Raw genomic sequence first — 16253 nt, forward strand, 5'->3', positions numbered from 1 at the left:
TGCTGCTGCGGCAGACATGTCGCCCACAGTCAAGAACGTTAAGAAGTGGACGAGGCCTGCTTAGTGCTCAGCCTGCTTTCCCTCCTCATACAATTCAGAGCCAGCCATGAAATGGTGCCAGCCTTATTCAGGGGAGGTCTTCCCATTTCCAATAACCCAATTAAGAAAACCGCCTCATAGGCATGCCCACCTGAGCTAGGCAACAGTCCCTGGGACTCTTTCCAGGTGATTCTTACTTGTGTCAAGCTGACAGTTAAAATTAACCACTGCTGTGAATGAGAAGGTGCCTCTGTGCAACCTGGTAAGCTGATTGCTAAGAGAAAAAATAAGCCTATGCTAATGTGAAATATTCACAGAGAAGCAGCCAAGAGTGGTCCTAACAGCTGCCCAGCTATACACCATGATGCTCATCTGCATTGGAGTCAGAGGTAGCTTGCAGGAGGTGCTTTCTTCCACTCAACATGGGCGCTATAGTTAACAGCGAGCTGAAGAAAACATGGGCAGGCTGCAGAGGTGCAGCCAGGGGCTAGATAGGCCATGTATGGGTGAAAAGATGGCTGGAGCTGAGAGGGCTCCATAAATGGAGGCACAAGTGGCACAGGAGCCGGATATGCTATTGTCTGAGAAGGGGCCATCCCCACCACTGCCTCCTCCAGAGTCAGAGAACATCAGAGCTGCACAGACATTTGCCCCAGGAGGCGTGTGTAAATTGGCCAGCCAAAAAGAGACACCTAGCCACAAAGGTAAACCCAACTAGCCAGGCCTTCCACACTCTTCAGGGTCCCAGTTGCACAAGACTCCACACGCAGAGTATGATTGCCACATATGGGAGATGAAATGCGTGAGTGGCAGCGAGAGGTGTGGGGCTCAGCTGAGGGAATTCTGGGAAAGAACAAGAGTCCCATAGCAGAAGGAGCACAATGACTCCAACCGGATGGGTAACTGAAACTAACAACCTTGCCCACATCAGCAGAGATTCCACAAGAAACATTCAGGGCAGGAGGAGAAAGCACATCCACCCCAGTAGGAAGATATACTGACTGAGGGCACAGAGTCTCCTGCTGCGTTTTATTCCTTTGGTACTATTGGTACTTTTCTACTTCACTTGTTCTACTTTCTTTTCTTCTGCTGTAATTGAAAAAATAAATAAATAACGTCCTGACAGAAATAACTTTAAGGGAAAAGGGGTTTATTCGTCTTATAAATCCACGCTATGGTCCATGGCTATGGGAAAAGACAAAGCAAGAACTTGAAGCAGCCAGCCAGAGCCACAGTCAAGAATGGATGCCTCTGTGCCCCTTGCCCTCAGCTCATTCCCTCCACATATACAGTCCCAGGTCCCCAAGCTCAGGCAATGGTGTCACCATGGTGGGCCAAGTCTTCTCAATGCAATCAAGACAGTCCCTCCCAGACACGCCCATGTGCCAGTCTGACTTACACAATCGCTCACTAAGAATCTACATTTTGTCAGGCTGATAATTACAACTATCATACTTGTTTTGTTTTGGCTTACAACTTGTCTGAACATAACTTCTACGGAACCCAGTCTGTGTTTAGGAGGAGCTTTTTAAAATTGACTATTACTGTATTTGTATACTGTGTTATCCATTGGTTATGGTTGCTTCTTAAGACGTATCTAGTCTTGTTATAGCACACAGGTCATGTTTGGTGACTCTAACACCTAGGGTTCTTAACTACAGAGCAATATCTCCAGACCAATGGAAATATTTGGATGGGTTTGCAGAAAACCTGAATATTGCCTTTGGTAGCACACCTGTTTTTCACTATGTTGACTGGGCCAATCCATGGGTGAGATGTTTCTATTTTTTAGCTTCATCTTCCATTTCTTCAGCACTTTAAATTTTGGACCACAGAAGTCTTTGTTTTGTTTTGGTCTTGTTTGCTTGAAGCTATTATGAATGTAACTGCTTTGCTTTCCTGGTTTCTTTCTGAGCATGTTCATTATTGATATAGAGAAAAGCTACTGACTGTTGTCTTTTGATTTTGTTTCCTGCTACTTTGCTGAATGTTTGTCCCTTTTAAGAACTTTCAGATGAACTCTTTAGGGTCGTTTATCATCTACAAATTAGCATCATTTGAGTTGTTTCTTCCTTGAATCCCTTTCAGTTCTTTCTCTTGTGGTATTCCTCTAAGAATGAAATGACTATTGAATAAGAGTAGAGACCATGAATGCTTCCCTTTCAGGTATATGCCTAAAGGACTCTGCGTTACCATACCACAGAAATGCCTATGTGTGAAGGCTATTCTTGGTTTTCAAAATGACCACATCTGGAATTAACAAAAATCCAAATATGGAGGGCACACCGTGAGGGATGTCGGTTTAATTTGAAGTAGGAAGATCCACTTCTAATCCAGATCTTAAGGTGGGAAATCACATGGCTTTAATCTGTTTCTTGTGCCAGAAAGACCCATTTTTGATCTGGGCCACACCTTCTGCTCAAAGGCTAGATGAGGAGGACGCTTTTGCTCTTTGCCTGCTTGCCCTGGCCTTGTTAGCATAGCCATTCCATAATGTCATTGGAGCAGACGTCTTTGGGATTCCAGACATCCAGTCTCGTGGACTGAGCAACTTCTGGATTCACAGCCAGTCATTGTTGGATTACCTGAACCACAGCCTGTAAGTCATTCAAATAAATCACACACACACACACACACACACACTTTTGTAAGTTCTGACTAATACACTATTTGTAATGTTTTGTGCAGCATTATTTACAAACACAAAGTTATGCCATTATCCTATGTGTCTATCAACAGAAAAATGGATAAAGAAAACATGGTACACATACACAGCAGAGTTTCATTCTGCCATTAAAAAAATGAAATTACGTTGTTAACTAGAAAATGGGTGCAACTAGAGACCACATTAAATGAAACAGGGCAGACAGAGGAAGACTAGTGTTCTTTTATTTACAGGTCCTAGAATTATTTATAAATGCATAACCCCCCAATGCACACATACTGAGGGGGGCAGCATAAAAGCAAAAAGAATATTGAGAGAAGGAAGGAGATTAAGTCGGGGACAGAAGCGGGCTACAGGAAAGGAATGGAAAGACCGTAAATTCACTATTCACCTGAAGTAAATTATCTTTATGAAACCTAGGATAATGTATAAGAAATCTACAGCAAGAGAAATAAACAAACACCACAACGGTAGCAAGAATGTGGGGAAGGGGGAACTCTTTGTCACTGCTAGGAAGAGTGCAAACTGGTGCAGCTACCATAGAAAGAGGCCCAGGTTTCCTAAAACCTGAACCCGAATGACCGTGTGACTGCGCTCTGGCTCCTGGGTCTTTCCAGAGCTGCTTCCACAGCCGCACTTACTACTGCACTGTTAACAGTATTTAAGAAATGGAATCAGCATAGATGTCCATCACAAGATGAATGCATAAAGAAAATTCAATACACGGTGGAATTTTATTCAGCCATGAAGAAAAATGAAATCATGGCATTTGCAGGAAATGAATGGAACTGCATGTGAAGTGAAATCTGCCAGACTCAGGATAGCAAACACTCTCAAACATGGAACCCAGACCTGTGTGGTGGGGGAGGCGCTTGGTAGAGGACATGAGACTGGCGCGAGGACCATGAGAGGAAATGAAGAGATCTTAAGTGGAAGGAAAAAGAGAATGTTAAAGGACACGTGTGACAGGAAAGCAGATGGGGGCTGTGAGATGAGGAAGGGAAGCAACAAGAGGGAGACAGGAAAGATGACAAGTAAGGACAAAGTATGTAGGAAAATACCACAGCAAAACCCATTTCTTTGCATACTAACCATTTTTTTCAAAATTTAAATATTTTCTTTTAAAAAAATGGGATGTAAAGATGCATTTAAATACAATGCACAATCTATCTTAATTACATTGTTGTTAATATCTACTAAAAATATTAACTTTCATATTTTACCAGAACTGGTGGGGTTTACTGACATCATCACAGAATCCGCTTCTATCTAGAAAAAAAGAAAAAGAGGACATGAAATTTTATCTGACATTTCAAAGTATGAGTTCTGAATTTCAGGCATAAGGGAAGCTGTATATTTAATGGGAAGCCGACTTTATTGAACCTAGTAAACAGTGACCTCACTTGATTTTATGATGACCGTTTTTCTTGTTTCTTTAACACCCACAACAAACACTAATTTGCCACAATGCCCCCCCCCCAAAACTTCATTTTGCTGACCAGTAGCTAAAATATATTAAATCAACTTGGCTGTCTTATACAGATTATAACCTAAAACAAAAACTTTCTGCTTTACAAAGTTAAAAAAATAAAATAAAAAGGCAAGTACCAGAGTTGTTACAATAGCTTTATTTGTCAATTTTCCTGATGCTAAATGAACCACCAAGGTGTGGTGGTTCACACTGTAATCCCAGCACTTGTGAGACTGAGCAGGCAGGGAGAGACTGAAGTCAGCATGGGCTACACAGTAAGAGCCTATCAACAAAAGAAGGTAGGATAATTAAACAGTAGCACATGGTCAGTGCAGAAACATGAAGAGTATAAATTACAAAGAAGACATTGTTCAATTTAATGGATACCACTGTTAACTGTTTGGTCTCCTCTAGCCTTCTGCTTGTTTTTGGAAAACATAAACATAAAACGTTGTAGTGAGAACACACTGCATGTAAAGCTCTGGGGCCTGCTTTAAAATGTTAACACAGGAGCACTTCCTTCCACTGGTGACAGGGGCTTTATTTGTAAGCATTAAGAAAGCCAAGCCTTGCCAGGAACTGACAACTTTTTTTTTCTGGGGCCAGTCTAGAATCTTCCATACTCTTGAGTCCCTGCTCTTCCCTGGCTTCCTCGTGTCCCTTCCCAATGGTTCCTAGTCTGCCTTTGTCATGAGTTCCCTGCTCATCTTTAAACGCAGTCCTTCCTTGGACTGGTGCTGTTCACATCCTGTGGAAGCTTCCTATGGAATGCCATTTGGTCTTACAATTGAGCTACCCTTTATAATTATAAACTGATCCCCAAATCCACTTCCAGCTCTCACCTCTCTACACAAATGCTGTTCCTATAGGTTAAGAGATAGGACCTCAAACTCCATACAGTGTCTAACAATTAAATGTGCAGGGAACACCTGCAGCCACCACACACTCCATTTGACTCCTCTGAACCTACTTCCATCTGAATTCTCTCCTCCTTGGTGATGTCATCACTCTTTTACAGCCTGCATACCCAGGAAAGCACCAGGGCACAGCTTGTCTTACTGCCACAAAGGCCTCCTAGATGCTTCACAGAACATTCGTGGTGGTTCTCTAATCTAAATGACACCGACTACCGTGGCCCACCCACCTGGCTCCTTTCTTCCTATTTATTAAATATCTTCTCTATCTTGATGCCTATCAGTTCCCTAAACTCCATACAACAGGAAACTACTTCAAAGCAGAGCCTGTGATTAGTCAACTTTGCATCCCCAGCAGCTGGCAAATACTCCTTTTATTAAACAGTTAATACTTTTCATTGTGTAAACATCAAAGTATACATGGCTTGTTATATAAGTCTTTGATGAAATACTATTGTAGTGTCATGGTTGCTCAAAATGACAATTCATAGTTAATTCTTCAAAATACACACATTCCCTGATGGGAATTTTTTTATATGTCTTGTTTAATTGCCTGACTTACAATCAGCATTTTATGTGTTCAAAACAGTATTGAAAATTAAACTCCAGTGCTGAACCTGGCATAAAATTTAAAATACAAGAAGTTATACATTGGAAATTTTCTCTCTGATAAAAGCTCCTCTCTGGCAAGTGTATAGGTGATTTGCTATGGCTGTGCTTGATTGTTTAGTGACATATAACCACTTAAATATGCCATTTGTCTAAGAAATAAAATGTGAGGGCCAGTAAGGTGTCTCCACAGATAAAAGCACTTTCTATCATGCCTGGTAACCTGAGGTCACTCCTGGGACTCATAAAGTCAAAGGAAAGGACAGACTCTGACCTCCACAAACTCCCCTATATATGCCCCCCACATAAATAACGTAAATTTAAAAAAAAACAAAACAGTAAACCCTCAACCCAGTATGTAAAGTAAAAGTTATCACATTTCATCTAGTGTATGCATATTACCACACTACTGTACTTGTCATTTAATTCTTCACATAGTTTAAAGGTAAAGTAAATAGACTCAAGAGAGATTAAGAAGCAAACCGAGTATCTTTCCAGGTGAGGCCAGGCTAAGTACACTGCTGTAAACCACTCAGCCTTTACAGGCCACCTGCCTCGGAACTCCAGGTGAAAAGATTGTAGGTTAGCAGAAGCAGCTGCCATTTCAGAACCAGACCAGGCCAGCACACTCATAGCTGGCCTCTCAGGAGCTAAGCATCTCCGACCACCCTGAATCCCCCAGGCTGTCTGCAAAACCTATAGGGGGACCAGAATATTTACTGTGGAGTTGCAGTGCAGTCAAGCACAACTGAAGATTCTGAAGGTACAGAAATGGGATGTCACAGAGTGCCTGACTACCCTGGCCAGTGTCACTGTTAGTTCTGGGAGTGAGGAGGGCATTCATGACAGACTTGGGTTCTCCTCCTGCTTGGTGGTGTACTTTACTCTTTTGTATTTGGACACCACCATCTTGACTCTGATTAGCTCTGCTTCAGTAGCTGGATAAGGACAGAGCTGTCTCTAGACTGCTTATAACAGGTGAGCAGAACAGCACAAAGACAGGGGTAGGCAGGAGACTATCCTACTAAACTAGAAGGTTCTTTGGGCTTCAGCTGTGATTCTATTCCTGAGGAAGTGTGAGGTCTTTTCTGGAGAGTATCAGCCACATGTTTCAAATACACCCTTCAAGGCTCAGGGAACGCTGTAGAAGAAGCAGGGTGGAAAGAATGTATGAATCAGAGGAAGGGAGCTGGAGAGATGGCTCAGGGGTTAAGAGCACTGACTGCTCTTCCAGAGGCCCTGGGTTCAAGTCCCAGCAACCACATGGTGGCTCACAACCATCTATAGTGTGATCTGGTGCCCTCTTCTGTATAATAAATAAATAATTTTTTAAAAAGAATCAGAGGAAGTGGGGGTACTGATGTGCAGTGCTGACTTCTGAGCATGATATGGCTTCTGCACCATTGAATTCACAACAACTGTGATTGCCTACTCAAGACTGGGCCTGTCAACACCCTGCTGGGGAAGGTAGAGGGGTTCATGGGAACCTCAACCCTGATTTATACAGCCTTAACAGTTGAGAGGGGAGGGAGCGACATTTTCTTCAGTAGTGTAGGCCCTGGTAAGGTGCCCACATTCTTGTAAACAATCCTAATGACACTCACTAAGCCACAATCTATCTGCCTGCCCATTTAGCTCAAGAAAGGAAAAGAAAGAAAGGTAATAAAAAATTCAAATGTGTATATCCTGAGACTTAACAATTACATTTCTAGGAAATGTGGTGTTTCCGCTCGTTTGCCATTGTACTAAAATGCTGTCTCATCACGTGGTCCAAATTGGCCCTGAACTCCTGACCTCTCTCCTCATGCTCCCAAATAATACTGCAATTACATATCCAGGATTAACACACACACACATATTATACATATACATACATACACACATATGTATTCCTCAAAGGCATAGTGTGTGTGTGTGTGTGTGTGTGTGTGTGGTGTGTGTGTGTGGTGTGTGTGTGTGGTGTGTGTGTGTGTGTGTGTGTGGTGTGTGTGTGTGTGGTGTGTGTGTGTGTGTGTGTGTGTGTGTGTGGTGCAGATATAAAAGGATTCTCACTGCAACAATGCTTGCAGGAACTGAAATTAATTCAAACAACAATGAAAGGTAAACTGGCTAAATCTCTTTACTATACATTATACAACTATTTTTAAGGTGGTAATGGTGGATTGCTTTGGAGTTGTTGCTAAGTGAAAAAAACGCATGTCAAAATAAAACAGCATGGAACTAATATTATCAGTAGAAGATTGTGTTCTACATGTATGTAGAACAATAGAGAAGAAACGAGTTAACTCCTGGGCAGTGGGACCCGAGTCGAGTGGAAAGGGATTTTGTGGAGTGTATGAAGGTATTATGTCTACCAGCTAAACAAAGCCAACCAGAAATTCTAGGATACATATCAGCTAATAGGCAAATTCCTCCTATTCTGCCTCCCCCCAGCCTCCCCTCTCTACCATCCCATATTTTTTAAAATAAATTTTAGGAGACTCGTGGAGATGTTTTGTTGGCTGCCTGTTTGTGCCTTTAAAGGGGGGGGGGCAGATGGATTCAGCGTTGGAGACACCTTAAGAAGGACTTATAAATCAAGAGATTAGCTCTACATCAGTACTCCAGGCCAATTTTCTCAGGATTCATTTTTCTACAGCATTATCTGCCCCCATCCAAAGAAGGGAAAGGAGGAAGGGAAAAAAGAGACGAAAGAAGAGGAAAGAGAAGCAGAGGAGGGGGAAGAGAGAAAAGGTTCTAACCTTGGAGGGTTTGTACCCAAACAGCATTACAATCGCAACCTTAAAGTCCTCTCGGCTTAGGTAGCCTTTGTTATCTTCATCACATGCTTTAAATACCTAAGGAATAGTAAACATCTACAGTTAGTAAGCCAGAACCCAGAAACACAAAACATCTAAAACTCAGCCTGGTTGTGGAGCTTTTAAAATGCGGCCTCATTACCCTAGTTTAATTCTCGAGCGATATAAACGCTGAGTTAAGGTTTTCCCTCTGTCCTCTACCCCCAAAGTTTTAAGAGACTTGACCTCTACGCTGACAAATCAATTCCTTTAAGCCACTGGAACAAACTGTACGCAAAAGCTCAGTCCTTAGTTTTCGGAAGGTGGTGCTGGGGGTGGGAAGAGAGAAATGAATTCAGGTAGTTATTCGTGGACTGTGTGGCGGGCGGGGAAGCTAAGCCTCGGTTTTAAAATCAGCTCTTTTCAAGCTGACTAGAACTGGCTGAGGGAGACCCAAGAGCAATGACAGAAGTGGCCCTCCGTCGGGCTTATCCAAATTCGGGTCGCGCTCCTACACTTACTTCCGCCCACTTCCTGCGTTCTTCGGCGCTGGCTTCGCACGTCCGCGACCTGGCGCCTGCCTCTGACAGGAACATAGCCATAGACAGGCACAGCAAGCCAGTCCTTCCCCGGCTTCCCCGCACCACCTAACAGCCCACCGCGACCACGCCCGCCACCGCCGGGACTCAACTTCGCCGCGCAACTCCAACGTCTCCTCCCATTGGCCAGCCTCCGAGCCACTGGCGTTGATTTCCTAGTGTCATTGGTCAAAGGCGCTGTTTAACAAAGGCTCCCAAGGCCCGCCCCCAGCTCTTGGTCCCGCCCCTTCTCCGTTTTCTTGACTCCTTGAGCGCCGCCGAGGAAGATCCCGCGCCTCTTACGCAGTCTTAACGTGTTCTGATTGCTTTCAGGTTTCAACCAAATTTGCAATAAATTCCCTTTGATTATTTTGACAGGTCTTTGCTATACTTGGTAGGAGACACAAGAAGAATGTGAAGAAAGCACACACACACAGTGTACTCTTAAAATTCCCTTTTAAACCAAGCCATTGAATGGCATTCTCAGTGCAGCTACTATGTTTATTTTCGTCCTCTTGGTAACCCCGGCACTTAGCGCTCCGTCTAGGACAAATAAACGAAATGACCCGTTAGTGTTTACGCAGAATTATTCAGCCCCCGGGAAGCGAAGCCAGACGTAAGACTGACTGACTCAAGGAATAGCACAAGAATTCCATAGCTGACAAGATGAGAAATATGGACTAAAGCTTCGTTTTCCAGACCGGTTTATAATCACAGCCCTCTACCCTTCTGGCAGATCAGTGAGATTGACACGAACACTCCGGTTTCAGAGGTTCTGAGTCTTGTGGGAACTCGTTTAACTTCTCCTGCAGTAGATTTTAAAGTCTGAAGCGGCTGCCTCAGTCCTTGAGGCTGCCTGAAAGCGTCCACAGAAAGCAGGTGTTATTGAATAACTACGAGAGTAGCTAGTGGACGCTTTCTGCCTCTGTCTTCTTAAGGAGTTGGCCAACAGGAAAGGAGCAGAGAGTGTGAGAGGAGCCAGCTTTCCCCAAAGCTCCACTCATCCCTTTCCCAGACCTGTGAGTCTCCCGAGAATAAGACGGGCTTTAGGACTCAGCGGCGGGCTTCCGGAAGGGGGGGAGCGCCAACCACCCTTTGCAGGGTAGAGGCGCTAGCGGGTTTGAACTGCGCGCACGCGCGGACCGGCCGCGGGGGGCGGGGTCTCAGCGGCGGCGGCGGACTGGCGGGTCAGGTAGGTGTCTGCGGCTGCGGGGCGGTCTCTGGCGGTGGCTGGATCTCTGCGCCCGCCTTCCTGATGGCGGCGCGCTGGACGCTGCCAGTGGATGTGGTTGTGAGAGGCTGGCAGGGCTCGGTGCAGACTGCGAGGAGAGCAGCGGCGAGCCCGGGGCCCTTGGGCAGGGTCCCCTGAACCCGGGATCCTGCGGTCCTGGCTCCGGGGGCGCGCTGCAGAGTTGCGGAACCCCCGCTGTCCTGCAAGCTCTGAACCTCTCTGCCCTCAGTTTCCACCCCAGGGGGACGGCCGTGAAATAGGGTTGTCTTGAGGGGCTGGGGGAATGAGTCTGTACTTTTGGAATTATATCTGGCCAGAGCTGAACGCCCCGGGAAAGTTGGCAGCTTCACGATGTGTTTACTGTATCTCCAAAATACCCACTGCTCTTGGACCATCTTCAGCACCCCATACTCCTGCCGAAGCGTCTACGCCACGTGTTCACAGAGTTGTACTGGAAGTGATCATTTTTTAAAAAGGTTAAACGGACCAAGGCACTCCTTTTAGTTAAAATACGCAGTGGGAGCCCCAGTGTATTTTGGAATAAAATTCGCAGATCTCACAGGCTACTCCAGAAAGGATTCCAAAGAAAGGTTATCCCTGTAAAATGTGAGCATCTTGACTTTTAGGGTTGTGTGTGTGTGTGTGTGTGTGTGTGTGTGTGTGTGTGTGTGTGTTAATTTGTGCCTTTCACCCTGAAATTAAACTTGTCTACAATAGAAGCGGTATATTGTTACCTCTTTATTTTCAGTTCTTAATTCTGCTTCCTCCTGGGCTCAGAGGAGTTGGCTGCTAGGTCTTAAAGGCCTGAGGAGCAGCATATATGTAGAGGAACTACAGCGCTGGGCCTGCTAAGTTTGGGCTTGAGGAAGCAAAGTTCTCAATGGAGTACTTTTTTGGGTAACTTTGAGTCTCTGTCATGCCCCACCTCCACCCCACCGCCCCATTTGTGTGTATGTGTGTTGTACATACACACTGTGGAGTGTCTTCCTTCATTGCTCTTTGCTGGTCTGGTCAGTCATGACTTCTCACTGAACCTGCGGGTGGCAGTTTGCTTCCAGGCTTGCTGGCTACTGAACTCTTGGGACCTGCTTGTGTCTACCACAAACTTGGGATTACAAGCATAGGAATTATGCTGGGCTTTTAGGTCAGCGATGGGGATTGGAATTCATGGCAAACCCTCTTACTCACTGAGTCAAAACTCTAGCTCTCTATGGACCTTTTACTTTCAAATAATTTATTTTTTATTTTATGTGCATTGGTGTTTTGCCATATATATGTCTGTGTGAGGGGTCAGGTCCCTTGAGACTGGAGTTACAGACAGTTGTGAGCTGCCATGTGAGTGCCGGGAGTTGAACCCAGATCTTTTGGAAGAGCAGTTAATGCTCTTAAGCCACTGAGCCATATCTCCAGCCTGCTCCATGGACATTTTAAAATGTCGTTGATAGGGCTAGAAAGATGGCTCAGAGGTTAAGGACACTGACTACTCCTCTAGAGGTCCTGAGTTCAATTCCCAGTAACCACATGGTGGCTCACAACCATCTATAATGTGACCTGATCCCCTCTTCTGGCCTGCAGGTGTACATGCAGCCAGAGCACTGTATACATAATAAATAAGTAGATATTTTATTTTAAAAATTCATTAATGGGCTGGAGAGATGGCTCAGTGGTTAAGAGCACTACCTGCTCTTCCAAAGGACCCAGGTTCAATTCCCAGCACCCACATGGCAGCTCACAACTGTCTGTAACTCCAAGATCTGACACCCTCACACCAACACACATAAGTTAAAATTAAATAAAATGTTTTTTTTTTTTTAATTCATTAATAAAACCTCTACTTACATTCCGAGTTGCTGTCTGGTGAAAGGATTTGATACTTTTTTTTTTTTTTTCTTTTTCATCTTGGTGCAATGTTTGCCAAATTTTGTTGCCTCCCCCGACTCCGTAGTTTTTATTTGTTCTCTTTACACAGATGCTATTATTTGCTCAATATTCATTTGAATCCACTCCTGTATAAATACTTTTACAAAGTAGACTTTCTTTTGCTATTGAGGCTGGCTGTAATGGCGCCATGAGCCGCATTCTGCTGGCAGGGGAAACAAGTGTGGTAGATGCTTGTAGGGGAGTCCAGGGCCCACTGTAGTTCAAAAGCGAAATGTAAGGCTTTTTTTTTTTTTTTTTAACACTCCAGTTTCTCCTTGATTTAAGCAGAGACTGAATTAGAATGGGAAATGCAGTGCTGTCCTTGTGGTCAGTCAATGGCCAGGCTCCAGTTGTCTCCCCTGTGGGAAACACTGCGGTTTTTAATCTGGACTGGGACTTCAGTGGGTAGAGGGGGTGTACCTAGATAGTCATTGTCATTCTTTTGGTGTCACTTACTGGACCGGTGACTTTGGACTTGCGCTGTGGTAGGCACTGCCTGGTGAGATCATAAACCCCTGTTAAGTCCTTAGGTGTCTGCCTTTGTCATGCTGGGCCTTGGTTCCAGAAGCTCCTGGCACCCTGGGAACCTGGTCCTGTGTATGAGGGAGGGCACTGTGAAATCTGATGCTGACCAGAGCCAGTCCTCCAAATTAGAAGTCATTTCCTGCACGGTCTTGACATTGACCTCACAGCAGCCCCAGCCCCGCTTCAACAGGAGGAGGACCTTGTTTTCATAATGAGGCTGGGAACCTGGTGTACAGATTGACAGGGAACAATTTCATTAGTATGTCACAGAGGCCTTCAGTGGTAAACAGCCCTCCAGCATAGTTTTAAATGTCAATAATCAGCAAACTTAAAAGTATGTGTAAAGCCTGGACCAAACAAAAGGCTCTGTTTCCTGAGAATTGGCCTTTTCAAAGCTTTGTGTTTATTTTTCCAACTTGTTCAAGTTATTGATAGGGATGTCACCCCCCCACCATCCCCTCCCCATACTGATCTAGAAAATATAGATCTGAAAAACAGTTGTCTAAAGAGTTTAGAGTCACCAGGGACTTTGCTCAGAGCTCGCAAAGTTCCAGGATTCTGATTTGTTGATACAGGCCGCAAACTTTGTATTCCCCTAAGGGAGAGATGTTGGGCATCTCTTCGGATTCTACAAACTGTGCTCCTTGCAGCAGCCAACAATCTGCATGATAAAGATCAGCATGGTGTCTGTGCAAGGACGACACAAGTTCGTGAACCTTTACGTATATTGGGAAGGGAGAAAAGATTGGTTGTAGTCAAGCACTGTTAATGCTGGAGCAGGAGTGGGTGTTCGCAGCAAATCTGGAGTACAGAGCAAGATTGTGTCTGGAAAAAAACAAACAAGAATCTACAAGCAGTTCCATTCAGGTTGGAAGCAGAACCATTTTTCACCCCAAATTCCGAGATCTACTCTTTGCTTTAGAATGGAGAATAAATGTAGAAAGGCTCAGTATATAATAGTAGCAGTAGTAGTAGTAGTAGTAGTAGTAGTAGTAATAATAATAATAATAATAATAATAATAATAATAATAATGAGACAATGCATCGTTTTTATCTTTTCCGAGTCACTTCATTTGATATAATATATACCAGCTCTATTCATTGCCTGAAACTTTCATAATTTTATTTTTATTTACAGCTGAATAAAACTTCACTGTGCATATGTGACACATCTTCATTATTTATTCACCTATAATGGGAATCTAGGCTGGTTACATTCCCCCCGCCCCCTTTTTTTCTCTTTTTTTCTTTGCCCCTCTCTCTCTCTCTCTCTCTCTCTCTCTCTCTCTCTCTCTCTCTGTCTCATTTCATTGGTTTGGAACTCACCAAGGAGGCTAGGCTGGCTGGCCACTGAATTGAGGGATCTACCCGTCCCTGTGATCTCCTGTCTCAGCCTCCGTAGCGAGAGAGACTCCTGACAACACACCATCTCGAGAGGTGGCTCAGCAGTTAAAAGTGTGTTCTACTCTACAGAGACCTGAATTTGGTTCCCAGCATCCATGGCTGCGTAGTTTACAACTGCGTATTACTCTTTAATTCCAGGGGATCCAAGGCCCTCTTCTGGCCTCCTTGGGTACCTACACTCATTTTAAACACAGGCATTCACATAATTTTTAAAAATTTTATTGACTTAAGTTTGGAAACAGAGTCTCACTGTGTAGTCCATGCTAGGCTCAAGTTTACTATGTTATCCAAGCTAGCAACAGAGTCAAGATCCTTTTCCCTCAGCCTTGAAATTATAGGGGTGCACCACTGTACCCCAGCCTGAGAACTCTTAATGGAAGAGTCTGTTATTAAGTTCCTTACTACGTTAATTTAGAGTTTAAGGAAACTGGAATGATACCGTCCAGAGTTTTTCCTTATGTGGTTCTTTTAAATTCATAAGATTACGTAGTCCCTTGGGAGCAAATCAGGTCTGTTTAAATAGGTCTATCCACCAACCTCTAGAGTTTAGAATAAGGAGTATGAGTTAAAATAAGATACAAGCAAGTTTAAAACAAAAACAAAACAAAAAAACCCTACATCTGAGCTCCCTTAAGGTCGTAAACTGCCCCGTTCACAGTACTGGTCACTTCATTAGCTGGTTTCTTCACCCACAGAGATTAGAAACTACCTTCGGAAAATACCTAAGCTAAGTTCCCACGGCATCTAGAAGTGAGTTAGGCATCATGGAAACTAACACAACACCTTAGAAAGCAGATTTGAGGGCTGGAAATACATTTAGAGCCTACGGTCATCTGTTACTGCAGGAGCAGGCGACCCCACTCACTCGCAGCACCCACACTCTGGCTGTCAAGTGGTGTCTGGGTCAGTTGAAATTACTTGTAGCGATGAGCTATAAGGAGGTGCCTTGTGCTCTGTGCAAGAGCTCCGTGGAATGAGTATTTTACAGAAAAAAATTACAGTTGGTGTAATTGAAGTTGGTTAAGGTGGAAATTGTAAAAAAGGTGATTGATACCTTAAAAATTTGGGGGGTTTATGTTTGGTTGTCTTTTTTTTCACTTTTTAAATAAAGATTTATTCATTTATTATGTATACAGTGTTCTGCATGCACACCAGAGCCAGAAGGGAACACCAGATCTCATTATAGATGGTTGTGAGCCACCATGTGGTTGTTGGGAATTGAACTCAGGACCTTTGGAAGAGCAGCCAGTGCTCGTAACCTCTGAGCCATCTCTCCAGCCCCTGTTTTTGTTTTCAGCGTGAATGTGCATGCGTATTCACTTGAAAACCTGGTACAAGATCAAGCTTTCATACTTGTGTGGGGTTGGATTTTTGGTGTTTTGTTGTTGTTGTTGTTGTTGTTTGTTTGTTTTGTTTTTTGTGAAAGTTACAAGTTCTGTGGAATACTACTTTTTTTATCTTGGTTTACCCCACTCACACTGCATCCTCTTCAGCTGTGAAACAAGCCTTGAAGACACCCAGATCATAAGAGCACAGACTTCTGTGTATTTATTTCAGTTTTCCTCAGTTTTGTACTAGCCTATTAAAGACATCATATCAGGGAGCTGCTCCTAGAAAACCTACTTAGCCCTTCCCTGGTTAGCTGAGTGCATTTTGTAGTTAATGCCAAAAGTTCATCTATCCTATATTTTCCTTTTCTGAGAGCAAGAGAGTATGAATTAGACCAACTGTGTGATTTGGAAACTAAAAGTGTTTGGCTTCGGTACAAATCCTTGCCTGCAGGTTTCAGTAGTTTGGGTTCTGGTGTGGCCAATGAGATAATGATCTGAAATTAGGTGGGTCTTCGTGGCAGTGCTATAGACTGTGAGTACAGAAAAGTGGTCATTTGGCATTCCTTTCAGGCTCGACAAGCTAATGGGAACGTACAACTTAGTCATTACTGAGGGCTTGTGAGTGCCTGTGAGCGAAGATAAATTTGTAAGTGTAAGGTATAGATTGAAAGACAGCCGGAAGGAGAGGTGGCTAGGATACCTCCTTTAGTCTGTCAGCCCCACATAAGAGATCACAGTCACGCCGATGGTGACAGAAATGCTGCGGGTTCTGCAGTCTCCATCTGACCA

General features: G+C 44.0%; 2 protein-coding genes across 5 annotated transcripts in view; one reads left to right on the forward strand and one right to left on the reverse strand.

Moving 5' to 3' along the window:
* Efcab11 (EF-hand calcium binding domain 11) overlaps positions 1 to 9115 on the reverse strand; it is a 156909-nt gene extending 147794 nt beyond the window's left edge. Inside the window, exons 1-3 of the mRNA XM_051150412.1 lie at positions 8997 to 9115; positions 8440 to 8535; positions 3928 to 3973 (exon numbers count right to left, since the gene is read on the reverse strand). Of these exons, the coding sequence (XP_051006369.1) occupies positions 3928 to 3973; positions 8440 to 8535; positions 8997 to 9077 (223 nt within the window). The 5' untranslated portion in view covers positions 9078 to 9115. The remainder of the gene's footprint in view (positions 1 to 3927; positions 3974 to 8439; positions 8536 to 8996) is intronic.
* A 1107-nt stretch (positions 9116 to 10222) lies between these two features.
* The window catches only part of Tdp1 (tyrosyl-DNA phosphodiesterase 1), a 75589-nt gene continuing 69558 nt past the window's right edge, over positions 10223 to 16253 (forward strand). For all 4 annotated transcript variants that reach the window (XM_051150428.1, XM_051150422.1, XM_051150419.1 and 1 more), the window contains exon 1: positions 10223 to 10245. The gene's annotated coding sequence lies outside the window, so the exon portion shown is untranslated. The remainder of the gene's footprint in view (positions 10246 to 16253) is intronic.

The sequence above is a fragment of the Acomys russatus genome, chromosome 1 (genome assembly GCF_903995435.1).
Source record: "Acomys russatus chromosome 1, mAcoRus1.1, whole genome shotgun sequence".
Lineage (NCBI taxonomy): Eukaryota > Metazoa > Chordata > Mammalia > Rodentia > Muridae > Acomys > Acomys russatus.